Below are 16,695 nucleotides of genomic sequence, written 5' to 3' on the forward strand. Positions count from 1 at the left end.
ACAGTCAAGACCAGAGCTGTCATTAATAAGACCTCTCTTTCCTACGACCCTCAATTCTCTAAAGGAAAACACCTGAACTGAACACATCCTAGAATCTAAATTACACTTCATCTTTGCAAAAAGAATGTTAAGAAACACTGAAGCTGAGGGTTTGTGAAATACTGAAACTATTTCCTGCTCTTTTTAGTTTTGTCATCTTTGAATGTATTTCCAAAATTCTGAAAGTTGAACAATAAAAATAAAGTACAGTAGGTCCTGGGAATTGTTGTGCAGCCAATGGTATTGGAGGTCCGAGGGAACATGGAAGATAATTCCCATTATTGATGGGTCAGATTTTAAACGCTGATCAGTTGGAAATGAACTCAACCAAATGCACCACTAGAATTAACTCTCCTTGCTTCTTTACTGGCTGAGGAGTCAATTGCTGCACTTCCTATGGTACCTTCAAATGTGTCAATGAAATACTCCTACCTAAATCTAAACAAAGGTTAAATACTCCTACTTAACATTTCTATATATTCTTCGGATGTCAAATTCCCCAGGGCCATATTTGAAATGATTGGCAGCATGTTGGTTTGTTTATTCACAGACCAGAGGTTTTATTTCTAAAATCTGCATCTATAACCAGGAAATGCAGAAATGAAATATAGTGATATGCTTTTTCCAGGACATGAGATCCCTGCTTATCCACATCCAGCTCAGCTTGAGCTGCCCCACAAAGATGCACCCTCATGCTCTGTCATAATGGGCTGTGCTAAAACTCTGTTAGCCAGAAAGTTTTGCAAGTTTTCCCAGATACAGAATTAGTGCCCTGACTTGCCACTTACAATGCCCAAAGCCCCGCCTTATTTCCCCACCATGGACACATGGGAGCTGGCTGGCTGTTGTAATTGTACTTTCCGTCTTCGAGTGCCTACGGGCGGATTCACTTCAGGACCATGGACAGAGTAAGAACACTGGTCATCTGCACGTGTGGACCGTCATTTCTGCATGGCCTTACTGCATTACCACCCACCTAATTCTTCGGCCCTTTGCTTAGAAAGAGGAGGAAATATTTTTCACATGTAACTAGACACCTTATACTTCTAATAAAGAGCTTCCAGCGGTAGTAAAATTCCTGTATACCTGAGATATGCAAATGTATAAAAAATTTTCTAGAAGAAAGAATCTTAATATAATTACTGAAATGGTGCCTTTGCAACAATATTTTTATAGTCCTGGAAAATAAAGCAAATACAAACAAAATGACATTTGGAGAGCATGCAACTTTTTTCTTGTTTGTAGTTTGAGAAACTTAAACACTAAAAACTTTACAGTTCTAATGATACAATGTACTTTTCTAACACTGAAATGAGACTCACCATCTTTGGCAAGGATAACTGAAAGGTATTCCTTGTAGAAGGAGTCCACATAGAGCAGCAGGCTCGGGGTTTGTGCTGTTTGGAAGCTGAACGTGATCATCTCTCTGGTTAATGTCATGTCCCCATGGAATGAAGCAGCCTGGGGGCTGGAGTTTGTACTTAATGGATAATATTCATGAAAATTGTATGTCACTGAGGACCCAGTTCCAAAGTATGCAGAAATGTCTGAAATAATATGCACATTTTTAAGTTATAAAAAATTAAGTGTTAATTTTAGGTATCCCTATGGATATATGGTGTAATTTATTTTCAATTAGAATACATATATATTTTAATTTATGAGTTCTTCCTTGACTCATGGGTTGTTTAGAACTGGTATTTAATTATTGATATTGTCACAGAAGACTCTGAGACTATTCAAAATTTCTTCAATTTTTCTTTTTATTCTTCAGATGGGTGATTTTTAATATCCTATCATCAAGTTCACTGATTCTTTCTTCTGTTGAGCCCATCTAAACAATATATAATTATTTTTTAAATTTCAGTAATTGTATTTTTCAGCTCTAATATTTCCATTGGTTTTTTATATGATTTTCATTGCTCTGTTGAAGTTCCATATGTTTATCTATTTATGGTCAATTTTCTTTGTTTCTCTCAATTTTATTTTCTTTGATTGAATATATTGTAATAACTACTCAATGTCTTTGTAGGCTGAAACCAAAAAATGGACCTACTCAGAGTTAATTCTTACTAACTGCATTTTTTCCCTGAGTATAGAACAAAATTTCTTGATTTTCTACATGGTTAGTACGTTTTATTGAAAACTGGACATTGTAGATAACCCACTGTAAATGTTCTTAATTCTGTCGGTTCTTATTGTTTCTGTTTTTGTGGTTGTTATTGTTTGTTTGTTCAGTGGGTTGTTACCATGCCCGCACCCCAACTTTAATCCTGTCTCTCCACGGTGTGCATCTGCTCATCTCTCTGCCATTGTGCTTGCCTCTAGAGGGCTTCCAGAGTCTGTATAACTTGGGAGTCAGCCAAGGATTCGGGTAGAGGTCACATTCAAATTTGGGGACTCATTCATTCTGTGGTTTCTTTACTTCCAATGTTCTATCTCCCTCAATTACACCTGTTCTGCTGCTCTGGGACCCTCAGAGAGAGGGTTTGTGTGACCACTTCACTCCGTCAACATGACTAGACGTTTCCAGTTGAATTTCACCTGTATAGGTGGAAAGTGTCTTGGAATGGTGATAGAAGGCTTGATTTACCATCACAGGTTTATCTTTGAATATAGCTTATATAATTGTGTTCTGACCATTTATAGGCAATTATTTCTTGTGAAAATCAAAAGCTGATCCAATATGGTATCCAAGTTTGTACCACAAAAACCAGTGGGCTTTTAAGGTCAAAATGCAACCACCCAGAGATTCGTGAATGGAGGCATTGGAATTTATTTTGATGATGCTGTTTTCTGTGCATACCTATGAAAGTATAAAACTTGTAAGCACATTCCAAGAATTATGTCCATGTTACAATCAGCTCATTCTGTCATTTCAAAACACGGCTTGTGACTTCTCAGAATGAGAGAGACTGAAAAATATTCTATCATTTTTGTTGTAGCAAGAGATTATCAACAAGCCCCAGAGCAAAATGTTTAAGTGGCTCTGTTTTAGCCACCTTAATATAAATGGGAAATGTATTTATTATGCCAATAAAATGTATTTTTGGAAGAAAATTCTTCCTGTACTACTGGAAGCTATTACTTTAAATAATAATGACATCTAAAGTGATTTTGAAATAAGCAAGGGCCATATGGGGCAGATTTCTAATAACATATTATCTCAGAACATAGGCACCAGCTACAAAGAATTAGAATGCACAGAGAGTATTTCGAGAAAATCACAGAACTGACAGTGGATTTCACAGTAGTAAGCACTGGCTTTTCAAGAGCAGAGTCACATTTCTTTCTAATAAAATAAGATTGGCTGTAAAAGTGTGATTTACAAAAGGAGTTTAGGAACTGAAATACTTTTTTGTTTTCTGAGGATGATTGGCCTTGCGCTAACATCTGTTGCCAATCTTCCTCTTTTTCTTTTTTCTCCCCAAAGCCCCAGTACATAGCTGTGTGTCATAGTTGTAGAGCTGTGGCTCTTCTATGTGGGATGCCGCCTCAGCATGGCTTGATGAGCGGTGAGTAGGTCCACACCCAAGGATCCAAACTGGTGAACCCTGGGCCACCGAAGCGGAACACGTGAACTTAACTGCTATACCACTGGGCCGGTCCCAGGAACTGAAATACTTTTATCAAATAGCTACGTGGAAAAGGTTTAATTTGATTTTTAAATATCCACACAAGCCCATTCATTTGTACTGGTCATGTTCTTTGTTCCCACTCACCGTGTGAGCAGAAGGGACCCGTGAATGCAGAGAGCTCACAGTCACAGGAGAATCCATGGGGCTTCTCTTGGCATCGTCCTCCATTGTGACACAAGTGTCCATAGGTGCTGCAATGTCCTGGACAGCCGGGCTCCACTCCCGGGGTGACCTTGGCTCTTTCCTCAAGGTCCAGGGTCTTTCCATTCAACTGCAAAGACCGAATGCATCCCAGAAAGCCTCTCTGTCTGGTAGCTGTGCCACCTACAACAGAAGCATAGGAGACAGTCCAGACCTCATCCAGTTACGGCTTATGGAAAGAGGTAAAAACTATGACTTATCAAAAGGCTTTGTGAACAAATATAATTTTCAAAACATGAATTTTGACACAGGAGATATTCAAGAACACTAAAAAATTAATTTTGTTTTAATTTGACTTTGGTTAATGTTTATTCTAAACAGATTCCTTCTTAATTAACGGAGGAATTTATTTTTAAGTTAGTCTCATTGGAATAAGAATGAGACTTAATAAAACACTATTATTATTGTAATAATTGTAATGTAATATGGTGAACATTGATATGATTAGCTCAAATGTGAGAATTTTTTAGCATAAACAAAAATACTTCCATTGATGGCAAAGATGGAGTAATGGGAACTGGCTTTGCACTCCCACCTTGAAAATAACTTAAAAAGAAAAAAGAGAAACAAGTGTTCCAAAGGTACTGAGCATTTGGACACAATGCAAAGATCCCTGAAATATGAGACAGCAACGATCCAAGCCCTACAATCACCCCCAGGTCTCTGTCTGGAGGGTTTCCAGGCCTCGATGCAGGGGTGGGAGCCCAGGGGGAGCTGGGCATGCAGGAGGGCTGATGTTGCTCAGCTCCTGTGAGGGAACTAGGTGGGGAGAAGGCTATGGTCTGCAGAGGGTCCCACTCAAGTAGTGAGCTCACTAACACATACTCTGGAAAGAAATATCTGAGGCCAGGACAGAATGACTCAGAAGATAGAGGGGCTCCCACAGACTTGGGTCAGGGTTAGAGTTAGGGTTAGGGTTAGGGGCTCCCATAGACTTAGATTGGGGTTAGGGTTAGGTGCTGGGGCTCAGGGCTTCCTCAGGACTGGGGATTCTGGCTGTTTCCAACAGTGAGAGGAACAAACTACAAAATTCAGGAGGCATGTGATGTAGAACCTAAAAAAAATTTGCCTCAGTAGTGGGAAAAATTAATCCTAGACTACTTGCCCCTCCAGTCCCACCTAAAAAAACTTAAAAGCAAGCCACAAAAAAATCAAGCTCTTTCCGAATACTTTAATCTTGTCCCACACCAAAGCTCAAAAATATGTGTGGTGATGGGTTGTAATTAGTATTTGGGTGGTGAACAGGATGTAATCTATGCAGAAATAGAAGTATAATGATGTACACCTGAAATTTATACAATGTTATAAACCAATGTTACTGCAATAAAATCCAAAGAAGAAAAAAAAATATGTAAAGGAGCCAAAAAAATCCAGTGTCCAACATGTGAAATACACAAGGTCCAGAGCTAATTACAAGTTGCCAAGCATGCAAAGAGGCAGCGGTTTACCACAAGCCACTGGAGAGCAACCCATGAAGTGAAGGTTACCGAGAAAGGACGTAATGATAGAACTCACAGGCTGGGACATTGAAACAGTTCTTATGACTGAATTCCCTGTGTTCAAAAAGCTAGAGGAAGTGTTGAATATTTGTTTTGTAGAGAAATGGAATATTTTAAAAAGACTCAAATTGAACTTTTAGAGATAAAACTACAATTTTTGAGGAGGAAAAATACATTAAATGAGATTAATGGCAGATTAAACTTGATGGAAGAAAAGATTTAGTGAACCTGAATACCTGGCAATGTAGAACTAGCCAAAATGAATCACAAGAGGGAAAACAGACTGAAAAAAAAAATTAAGAGTATCAGTGAGATGTAGGAAAACTTTAAGCCACCTAAAATATGTTAATAGGAGTTCCTGAAAGGGGAGGGTAGGGGACCAAAAAATGTCATAGTTAAAAATTTTCAAAATTTGGTGAAAACTATAGACCTAGAGTCTATAGTACTCAATAAAACCCAAACACAAGAAACAGAAAGAAAATAAACTAAGATGTGTCATTAAAAAATAGCTTAAAAGTATGAATAAATTAAAAATATTGAAAGCAGCCAGAGAAAAAAGATGCATTACATGTATAGGAACAAAGATAAAGGAGAGAGCAGATTTCTCATCAGACACAATGCGAGTCAGAAACCAGGGCAGCAACTTTGAAATACTGAAAGAAAACAAACTGCTAACATAGAATTCTTGCCTAGAAAGATATCTTTGAAAAGTGGAAGTAAAATAAAGTCTTTTTTTTTCAGGTAAACAAAAGCTGAAAGAATTCATCACCAGAGGCTCGCACTACAAGAAATATAAGAGGAAATCCTTCAAGGTTAAGGAAGTGCTGCCAGATGGAAATCCAGATCTACACACAAGAAGATTGTAAATGGCTACTACATGGGTAAATCATAAAAACATTTTTGTATTACCAAATTTATTTAAAGTATAACTGACTATTTAAAGAAAAAAATGCTAACAATGTATTCTGAGGCTTATAACATGTTCTATGTATGTTACGTAAGCACAAAGTGTGACATTAAAGCACAAATCCTGGGAGGAAAGAGATAAAAATATTCTATTTTAAGTTACTTATACCACATGTGGAGTGGGAAAATATCCCTTAAAGTAGACTGTGATAAATTAAAGATGATTAGACACCCCCAAGACAACCAGGAAAATATCACACACACGAATTATAGCTAATAAGCCAAAAAAGGAGATAAAATGGAACATATAAATTATTCAATCCAAATGAAAACAGAAAAAGAAATGGAAAAAGGGAACAAAGAACATATGGGACAAATAGGATATAAACATTAAGTTGGTAGATTTAAACCCAACCATACGAAAAAGCATATTGAATATAAATACAAATATTGAGATTAAAAGACAGAAATATTCAGGTTGTATAATAATCCACAGCTCCACTATGTGCTGCCTAACAATCCCCACTTTAAATATAAAGCTCAAGAGATTAATGTAAATGAAGTGAAGAAGATACGCCATGCTAGCACTAATTGAAAGAAAGCTGTAGTGTTATATCAGAAAAAGTAGGTTTCACAGTAGAGGCAATCTCTAAAAAATCCCCAAATATTTGAAACATAAATGATACACTTATAAATAATGCATGAGTCAAAGAAGAAAGCAAAAGAGAAATTAGAAAATATTTCAAAGTGAATAAAGATAAAAATACATGTCAAAATTTGTGAGATGCACCTAAAGCAATAGCTAGAGGACAACTGTTAGTACTGTGCACCTATATTAGGAGAGAAGAAAGGTTCCAAATCAATTACCTCACCTTCCAACTTAAGAAAACAGAAAAAGATGAGCAATGACACCTAAAGAAATCAGAAAAAGAAATAACACATATCAGAGTATAAATCAATGAACTAGAAAACATAAAACTAGTAACCAATCAAACCAAAAGCAGGTTCTTTGAAAATATTAATAAAATTGATAAAAGTGTAGAGTGACTGATAAGGGAAAAGAAAGAGAGAAAGAGAGAGAGAGAAATTGCCAGTGTCATCAATGAGAAAGATGACATCACCACAGATGTGACCAATATTTAAAAGATAATACAAAGCATGAATTCTCAGGAGACACAAATTACTGAAGCTCTATTAAGAAGAAATAGATAATCAGAGTAGCTATGTATCCATTAAAGAAATTAAATTTGTACTTAGAAATCTTCTACCATGAAAAGTGCAGGTGCAGACAGCTTCAGTAGTGAATTCAACCAAACACTGAAGGAAGAAATTATTCCAATCTACACAAAACCTTCCAAAAAAACTGAAGAGGAGGAATAATTCTCAACTTAGTCTGTGAAGCAGCATTTCTCTGATACCAAAACAGAAAAGATATTAAAGGAAAAGAAAATTAGAGACATTCCTCTTAAAAATAACTGCAAAAATTCTTAACAAATTTTAGTAAATCAAATCCCACAATACATAAAAAAGATAATTCCTCATGAAACCAAATAGTTTTTATCTCAGATGCAAGCTTTGTTTTTAATCTTCTCTCTTAATACAATTCACCATATTGACAGAATAATAAAAATGTAAAATCATCTGATTATCTCAATCGATAAAGAAAACACAATAACAAAATCCAAAATCCTTTCCTGATAAAAACTCTCCTCAGGCTAAGAATATAAGAGAACTTTCTGAACCTGATAAAAGGCATCTGTGACGGGGCCATCGCTAACATCACATGAAAGTGAGGGACTGAGTACTCTCCCTGTCAGATCAGGACCAGGACGAGGAGCCTGCTCTCAGCATGTCCAGTCTATGCCCACTGGAGGTCCTAGCTCATGTGACAGACAGAAAAACACTAGTAACAAAGCATCTTTACTGGGAAGGAAGATGTAAAACCATCTTTATTGGAAGATAACATGATTGTCCATGGAGGAAAAGTTGATAGAATCTACAAAAAAGCTACTAGAACTAATAAATAAGTTATCAAGGTTGTAGTTAAGATCAAAGCAGAAAAAAATCATCTGAATTTCTATACATTGGCAACAATCAGAAATTAAAATTTTAAATTATAATTTACAATAGCATAAAATATGAAATAAGAATAAATCTAATAAAAGATGTACAAGACTTGTACACTTCCAACTATAATATGTTGTTGAGAAAAATTAAAGAAGGGCCAGAAATATGAAGAGATAAACCATATTTATGGAGTTGAAGATTCAAGAGTGTTTAGATGTCAGTTCTCCCCAAATTCATCCACAGATTTGACACAATCCCAATCAGGATTTGTGACAGCTTGGGTGGACCTTGAGGCATTATGCTAAGTGCGGTAAGTCAGACAGAGAAAGACAAATATCATATGATCTCTCTTATATGTGGAATCTAAAAACATCAAATTCACGGGGACTGAGAATAGACTGGTGGTTGTCAGAGGCAGGGGGTGGGGAAACAGGTGAAGGTGGTCAACAGGTAAAACATTCCCAGTTATAAGATAAACGAGTTCTGGGGGGTAAGGTAAGCATGGTCACTACAGTTAACGATACTGTGTTGTTGCTGAGATAGTAGATCTTAAAAGTTCTTATCACAAGAAAAGAATTTTGTAACTATGTGAGGTAACTAATGTTAACTAAACTTACTGTGGTGATCACTTCACAATATATAATTATATCACATCATTAAGTTGTAGACCTTGGACTAATACAACGTTATATGTCAATTACACCTCAATAAAACCAGAAAAAATGTTATCAAGAACATTAAAAAATTAAAACTAAGAAAATAAAAAAAATCTATTCTAGAAGTTATCCATAAAGAAATGGTAGCATCTAATCATCAATATAAATAAGACAGTGGATATCACTAACTATTCTTGAATTGTTCCTTCAGTTTTTACCATGAGTTCCATGGACATTAAACCACACCATGGAGTCTGAAACAGTGAGATCTTCCAGCGTGTCACTATGAAATACTGACATGATGTCCTACGGCCCATTCCGTGGGGTTTGGTACACAAACAGAAGAAGCTTCAGCTCATCGGGTTGTATACATTACATATGTACAGCTTTCTATGTGTCGATGATACCCTAGTAAAGTGGTATAAAAAGTAAACCTTGAATCCTACCACACACTGTATGTAAAAATATTTTGAGGTAGATCATAGACCTAAAAGTGATGGCTAAAATTATAAAATTTCTAAAAGAAAACAGGAGAATTTGTTTACAAACCTGGGTAGACAGTGATTTCTTAGCAAGACTCAAGAAGCACTAACTATAAAAGAAATCCTTGATAAATTGGACTTTAATCCAAAGTTTAATCAATACTAAAACTTCTGCTCCCAAAACATTGGTAAAAAGCTAAAAGCAAGCCTCAGACGGGTAGATAATAGTTGTGATGAAAGTATCCAATAAAGGACTAGTATCCAGAATCTATAAAACTTTCTACAAATCAATAATAATAAGGTAAACGGGCCAGTTAAAAAATGAGCAAAAGACTTAAATAGGCACTTCATTAGGAAGATTTTGAAGAGACTAATAAACATATAAAGTGTATGTTCAACCTCATTAGTAACCAAGGGACTACAAATTAAGCACACAACGTGACTGCCCTATTCTCATTGTGACAAAATTGTGACATTAATGACAAAATGGAACAAGTGAAGCTCTCATACATTACAGTGGGAGTGAAAAATGTAAAAACCACCTTGAAAAACTGGCTGGATATTTCTAATACAGTTACTGCAGGTCTACCCCATGAACCGGCAACTCCCCTCCTGTGTGTGTGTGCAGGAGAAGCGAGTGCTCGTGGGCACAAATAGACTTGCACAAAAATGCTCAGAGCAGCTCCACCCCTAACAATGTAGAACTGAAAACAGTTCAGACTCTGTCAACAGAAGAAGCAATAATTGCTCTGTGATATGTTGGTTCAATGGAACATTCACAGCAATTCAAAAGGAAAAAAATACTGGTCTGTGTAACAAGGATGAATTTCACAGACATTATGTTGAACAAACCAAGCAGACTCAGAGGAATTCCCACTATGTGACTCCATTAATAGGATGTTCACTGTGGGCCAAAGGAATCCAGAGGAATTGTGGGGGAATAGTGTGCTGCTCAGGGAAATCCTCTGTAAATGCCTTATTTCTTCTGCAACGTTTTTCTTCATTGACCTAGTCACTATGATGGCATCAATCACAGATGTGTTCTAAGATGGGAACGTGTGTGTTTGCCACAAAGTCCTCTGCTCAGCTCCGTGCTCTTTGACAGAAGTTCTCTAGAGCAGATGGAGGTAGAAGGCTCAGTGGATTCCTTAATTATTATTTTTGATCATATTTGTGGTTTTTCTCAGTGGTCCTCTTCTCTGGGGAAGACGTGATCTTCACAGGAGAAAGCACTCTGAATTCTCCGTGTTTGCACCTTAGACCGTCCTTTGCGAGAGGCCAACAAGTTAATCTTCTAAAATATAATACCAGAATACCATGGGTCTTGATACAGAGGAATAACAAAATATAGAATGTAATTTAAATTAAATTAGCATTTATTTAAATAAGGAAACTATTTGTTGCTGATGAAAGCGTTAGAGATAGCATCTCAAGTAAACTTTATCTCATGCATGAGGGTGAAACTTTCTATGTTTCATATTTATATTCTAATTTAGCAAATTTATAGAAGGTTTGAACTTCACTGAATGCTTTATTATGTGCTCTGATCAGATCTATTTTCAAGTGAAAAGGATCCTAATTGCTAAATGCTATGATATCGCTGTATGGGAAAGCCATTAACTTTCTCTTTTTTCAGATATTTTTAAAGACCTTTCTTCCATGCAGTCTGAGGATGAAAACTATTATACAAAAATAGAGCAATAGCAATTCTGAAGAGATAGTGTCATCTTAGTAATCCCATGCATGTGTCATATCTACTGACAAAGTCTCACTACAAACCAGTGACTATTTAATTGGCGGGCTGACACACAGCACACTGGGAGTTGTTACCCTAGAACTTGCAAACAAAGAATGTCCTGTGACATTTCTACTAGAAAACTGTACAGACAGATTGAGACCGAGACAGAGATATCCCTTTAGATCAGTCATCACTTGGAAGCAGTGACGGCTGTGAGTGAGGATGGGACACATCTCACATGAAGGTCTGTAGCATCATTTCAAATATTAGCACCACTTTTACTGGCTGGGCAGCCCAAGGTCAAGAACAATGCATCTGATTTCCTGGAGTGAAACCCGGAGTAGATGGGGAGAGGGTGGTGGGACCAGCGGGGGCCTTTGGGCTCTCCTGATGGGGAAGGGAAGCCGACGGGTGCCCCTGCACCTAGAGAGACAGAGGCAGGTGGCAAGGAGTGGCTGCCGTGAGATGAACCCAAGACCAGAGAACGGTCCACTTCTCAGTCAGCTCTGTGGACCCAGGGACGCCCCACACCCTTACGAACCTCTGCTTCTCACAGGGAACTGGAATTTAATCAGATCATGCATCCGACCCCTTATCACACAGCTCGGCCCTCAGCACTTAATAAATAATAATAACTAGACAGCTCTGATTCCAGGCAAACTCTATTGTGAATTTTATTAATTCGCCTATGGGGAAGAATGTGTTGATCCATAATAATAGATATTGTGGTTTGTTTGATGGTTACGTTGTGTCTGTAACTTAATAAACTTATTTTAGTTTATACTTTACTAGCTTGGTTAGAGACTTTTTTCTGAGAAAATGATTCTCCCTAAGTGGAGGGCTGAGAGGCTGAATTTTACCTGAAATCAGTCCCCAGCAGGAACAATAGACACTGACTCTAGAAATAGTTTCAAAATCTCACAGATGCTACAAAGCGCAGCTGCAGGAAAACCAGAGCAGATTTTACTCAAAGATGTGAAGAAAATTTCCATCCTCTCCATTTTTAAAGTGTTAAGGCTATTTCTGAGGTTTCGAACTCTTCAAAATCACTCCACAATTGCACTGCCAAGTTCAGGAGGACAGATGCTAATGTAGCATCATATCTGAGATTTTGTGTTAAAACATACTGATGATTCAAGGATTTATGATTAACTAACCCCGTATAAAAACTGAGATATAAGTGGGGTTGATAGACATTTTAGTCAACAAAAAACAAGGCATAAGAAGCAAAATTACCCTGTCTATGAATTTTCAGCATGATATTAGAGGAGTTTTATATCTTATTTATATTTACTCAATTTTTTAAAAGTATATCTTTGCATATTTTATTCAAGTTTGGTCATATGATCACAATGAGGGCCTTTAATGCAGTACCTTAGGCATAGAAATCTCAATAAATCTCTCCAATAAAATAAAATAGTTGAAAAAAGCAAAAAAAATTACACAGAAAGTACTAAAAATTGTGTTTGTAAAATATCACTAAAAGCTTCATCTTTTGGATAGAAGAAGCTGATAAGACTTTATTGCTTAAGTGATGATAGTGTGTAAGGATCCTAGGAATTTAGTTCAAACCTGTACCTCATTGATATTTCAGTAATAGTGTGTGATTATTTTTCATTTATTGGAGTTAGTAATAAATAGCATCCTTACTTATGTGAAACGCATGGGGTGGTCATGGAAGGGCTACTCCCTTTGTCTACTGAGCACAAATCAGGATAAAGTTGTTTGTGAACAACACAGCCAACGGTGAACGCAGCCCACCCACCGTGGCACAGACTCTGCTCCAGGCCTGCGGGGGTAACAGCAGGTAGAGACAAGGCCCAGCTGGATTTGTTTGCGAACAGGGAGCATGTGCCGGGGTCGGGAGGAGGTCAGGGCAGGACAGGAGGAGATAAGGATGTCAGGCGTGGTCCAGGACCATCCCCTCCTATCTCCCTCTATCTCTGTTTTGGGGGATCCCTGGGGAAAGGCACCCGTGCAGCTGGAAGCATAGACAGCAGCAGGTGCGAACAGCCGACCACTATGCTATCCCCTGGACACAGAGTGGCCAGAGCGTGTGCACACCTGGTGCCACTTGGGAGCAAGCCCTGGGCGGGCTTGGTGCCCTGACCCACCAGGCGTTTGTGTGCTGCAGTTCCCCCAGCTCAGTGAGCCGGCTTCCTGGTCCATCAAGTGGGGAAGGTCATCTGTTGGCAGGTGCCATAAGGATAAGATCAAGCAAGAAGTGCCTGGCCCAGTGCCTGGAGCCACAGGTGCTCGACGGGCCGACAGCAGTGTGGCTGGTGTGTCACATGTGCCATACCCCTGCTTTATTGCCTCCTTCTCTCTGGATCCGCCGCCACAGGAGCCCTGCAATTGGAAAGGGCACCCAGGGTAGCACTCACCCACGAAGAGCTGGCTGTTGAGCTGCAGGAGCACGTGCCCATCCTCAGGGGCAGCACGCGTCCCACGTGGGAGCTGGTCCACCTGCAGCGATGCCTCCTTCATGTTCCTTTCCGCTCGAACCAGGTGCCACCGGTTGTCACTGAGCGGAGTGGGCGCCTGTACTGTGACCTCACAGGGCCCGTTTCCCACGTCGAAGGAGAAGGTCACCTCTGCAGGAGCTGGAAACAGACCAGCGTGAAGTTATGTCCTGGGCGGGGACTGAGTGTGGGCCCCCAGGGAGATCATCCTGGGGAACAACCCGAGTGCCCGACACACCTGTGTGGATTGACATCGCCACAGGAAACGATCTCTGAGGGAGGAGGGAGGGGCAAAGTGATCTTAGATTTGAGAAAATATTGATTTTAAAAATATAAGCTCAGAATATGCTATTCATTTTGATGTGTACTGAATTGAAAAGATAATTTCCCATTCAGAGCAACCATAAAACATCTGGATTTTTGTAGAATTTAGTCTAGAAGTTCATATACTTTTATAAGCAAGCTGTGGGTGTGGATCATCCATTATGGGTTTGTGCAATGAAAGGATTTGGGAATTCAGTGAGCACTTTGTGGAAGAACTAGTTGAATTTAAAGCCGTGTCTACACCTGGCTAAACTCATCGTAAATTGGTCCTGTGCAGACAGGTCCTTCCCATCGGCTCTCAAGTGTGTTATCAGCCTCATGCGGTGTATCTTATGGCTGCTTAGTGGAATTCACAGAATCTTAGGGCTGGAAGTTAGTGAAGAGATGGCGCTGACTGGTCCAGGAGGCACAGAGCACTTTAAACAGGGGACCATCTCAAGGGCTCCTTGCCAAATAACGACTGCTCCACGGAATTTTCTGGAAACTTACAGCGCAGCTCAAGGCTGATGAAGTCTGTGATCCCCAGGTTCTCTAAAAACACCCCAGACGAAGCTGTGGTCTTGAAAAAGAAAGACACGTCGGCGCTGAGCTCTCCGTGGAAAGTGGGGAAATGAAGGTACGAAGTCTCAGTGTGGAAGGAGGCCGAATTCCAGAACAATCCTTGTGGGAAAGGAGGGAAAAGGTCAGAAAACAAGCTGACGACACTTGAGGACAGGCTGCTGTCAAAGGGGGGCAAACCCTTGGAGCCGCCTTTGTGTCCTGTGCGACCTTCTCCTGAACGTACCTTACCAGACTCTGAACAGAAGTCTGACGATGTTAGGAGAACTGGGAGTGTGGCGGTTAGCCGAGAACGCTCTGGGCATCGTGGAGGGAGGAGCCGTGCAGCAGTGTTCACTGTGCACCGTCTATGAGGAGATGCCTTCACTCTGATCCTGCCCACCACACTTCATTATCAACCCTTCATTTACTCATCATTTTAAACTGTAAGCCTCTACATAACTTTGAATTAAAGAAAATCCTGCAGAAATACAAAGGGTTGCCCACCGTAACCTCATCAACCCAGACAGGTCAAAGGGCCCCTCCCTCAGTAAAGGCCGCTTCCACATGGCGGGACCTCCTGCCCTAGCCGGGGCCGGGGGTGGTATATCCTCACAGAACACAGAGACCAGCCAGGAGAAGGTGGATCTCAGGCTGTGGTGACGTTCTCGTGGCCACACAAACGTGTCCCCGCTGCTCCTTATTCAGGGGCATTGGGAAGTCGTCACGTTCGTCACACTGGTTTCTGCTGGTGTTATTTCACACGGCTCAAAATCAGTGAAAAATAAATGCCTTAAAACACCTTAAAGGTGCTCAAATTGATGCAAAGAACCTTCCCAATGATTAGCAAGTTAATAGAAAGGAAACCTAAAAAGGCATCTGATCGTGTGACATGAGGTGAGTTCACACGACTGTCCCATCAGTTTTTGTCTGCACGTTCTTCACTCTAGTTGTGTCTGTCCACAGCTTCCCTTTTGAGCAGATGCTGTGGGCTTGTCTGCATCTGGCTGGATGCTGGATTTCACAGAACAAGCTGTGACGCATCCTGATGAAAGGTGACCCAGCAGCATGGCTGGCCCATGTCCTTGAGGAATCGGTGTTGACCTGGCAGTGAGCTGTGCCATCGTGGGCTCTGAGAGGGGCTGGCATTGCCACCAAAGTCCTAGGGGCACGTATTGTAAGTACAGACCTTTAATTGACACAGCACGCTCCATATAATTCACAGTAGTTGATAACACCCTCACACCTAAATTGCTTTTCCTGAAGAATGAATTCATGGACTGGGGGCAGAAAACAGTGACCCCAAATACCCCTCCACTCTGTTCTTAGAGGACAGATGCCACCATGGCTCATCTCTGTGCTGAGCTGTGCATGGATCTGCATTTATTTTCTGTTGAGTCAAAACACAAGAGCATTTCTTGTCTGCATTTCTGATTTCTTCAGTGGGGAGCCAAATCCAGCAGTCAATTCTCAGGTTTCCTATGGCTCGTATGCAGCCAACAGCCCCTTTTGCTGGGTTTTCAGTGAGAAAACATTTTGAAGACATTTTATTGATCTCTGTCTGGAGCATCATAATGTCTTAATTTCTTCTTTCCAGCTCTTCCTTTGCTTGTCTGTCCTAGTGACCCCAAGAAGCAGGGGCACCAAGGGACCGACAGGATAACTTCTCGTCTGTGGCCTTGGGAGTCCCTGCAGCCACTTGTGAAGGACCGCAGTGCTCTTCTAGTTGAACTCTTACAGAAAATTCTTGAACTAAGACACCATTACAGAGAAAATAGGAGGATCCGCCCAAACATGCCTGATGTGTCATCAGGAACGGTCATCCTCCTTAAAATTCCAAATTAGAGAAAAAAATTCTAAAGGTCTATTTCATTTCAATTTTATAAGTAGACCGAAGGGGAAGCTCTGGGACTGGTTTAATCTAGCAGATTAGAACCTGTTTCCCATGGGCTGCCCATGTAGACAATGACTACATCTAGGGGTGGCACTACTTATCCTCCACTTGGCTGAAGCCTTCTGACCAACGTCTGCTCTAACTGGTCATCAAGCCCTTATCAGTGGAAGTGGACAGGTGACCTGGAAGAGTGAGCACCACTGCCGTCATCTGCACCCTTGGGGACACCAGGTCCTCTGGCTGCCTCGAGGG

General features: G+C 40.0%; 1 protein-coding gene across 2 annotated transcripts in view; it reads right to left on the reverse strand.

The window, feature by feature from the left end:
* The window catches only part of LOC131399210 (contactin-associated protein-like 4), a 174,435-nt gene that overhangs the window by 10,924 nt on the left and 146,816 nt on the right, over positions 1 to 16,695 (reverse strand). For both annotated transcript variants that reach the window (XM_058533395.1, XM_058533394.1), the window contains exons 16-19: positions 14,502 to 14,672; positions 13,611 to 13,829; positions 3,762 to 4,001; positions 1,362 to 1,586 (exon numbers count right to left, since the gene is read on the reverse strand). In XM_058533395.1, the coding sequence (XP_058389378.1) occupies positions 1,362 to 1,586; positions 3,762 to 4,001; positions 13,611 to 13,829; positions 14,502 to 14,672 (855 nt within the window). The remainder of the gene's footprint in view (positions 1 to 1,361; positions 1,587 to 3,761; positions 4,002 to 13,610; positions 13,830 to 14,501; positions 14,673 to 16,695) is intronic.

This window comes from Diceros bicornis, chromosome 37 (assembly GCF_020826845.1).
Source record: "Diceros bicornis minor isolate mBicDic1 chromosome 37, mDicBic1.mat.cur, whole genome shotgun sequence".
Classification (NCBI taxonomy): Eukaryota; Metazoa; Chordata; class Mammalia; order Perissodactyla; family Rhinocerotidae; genus Diceros; species Diceros bicornis.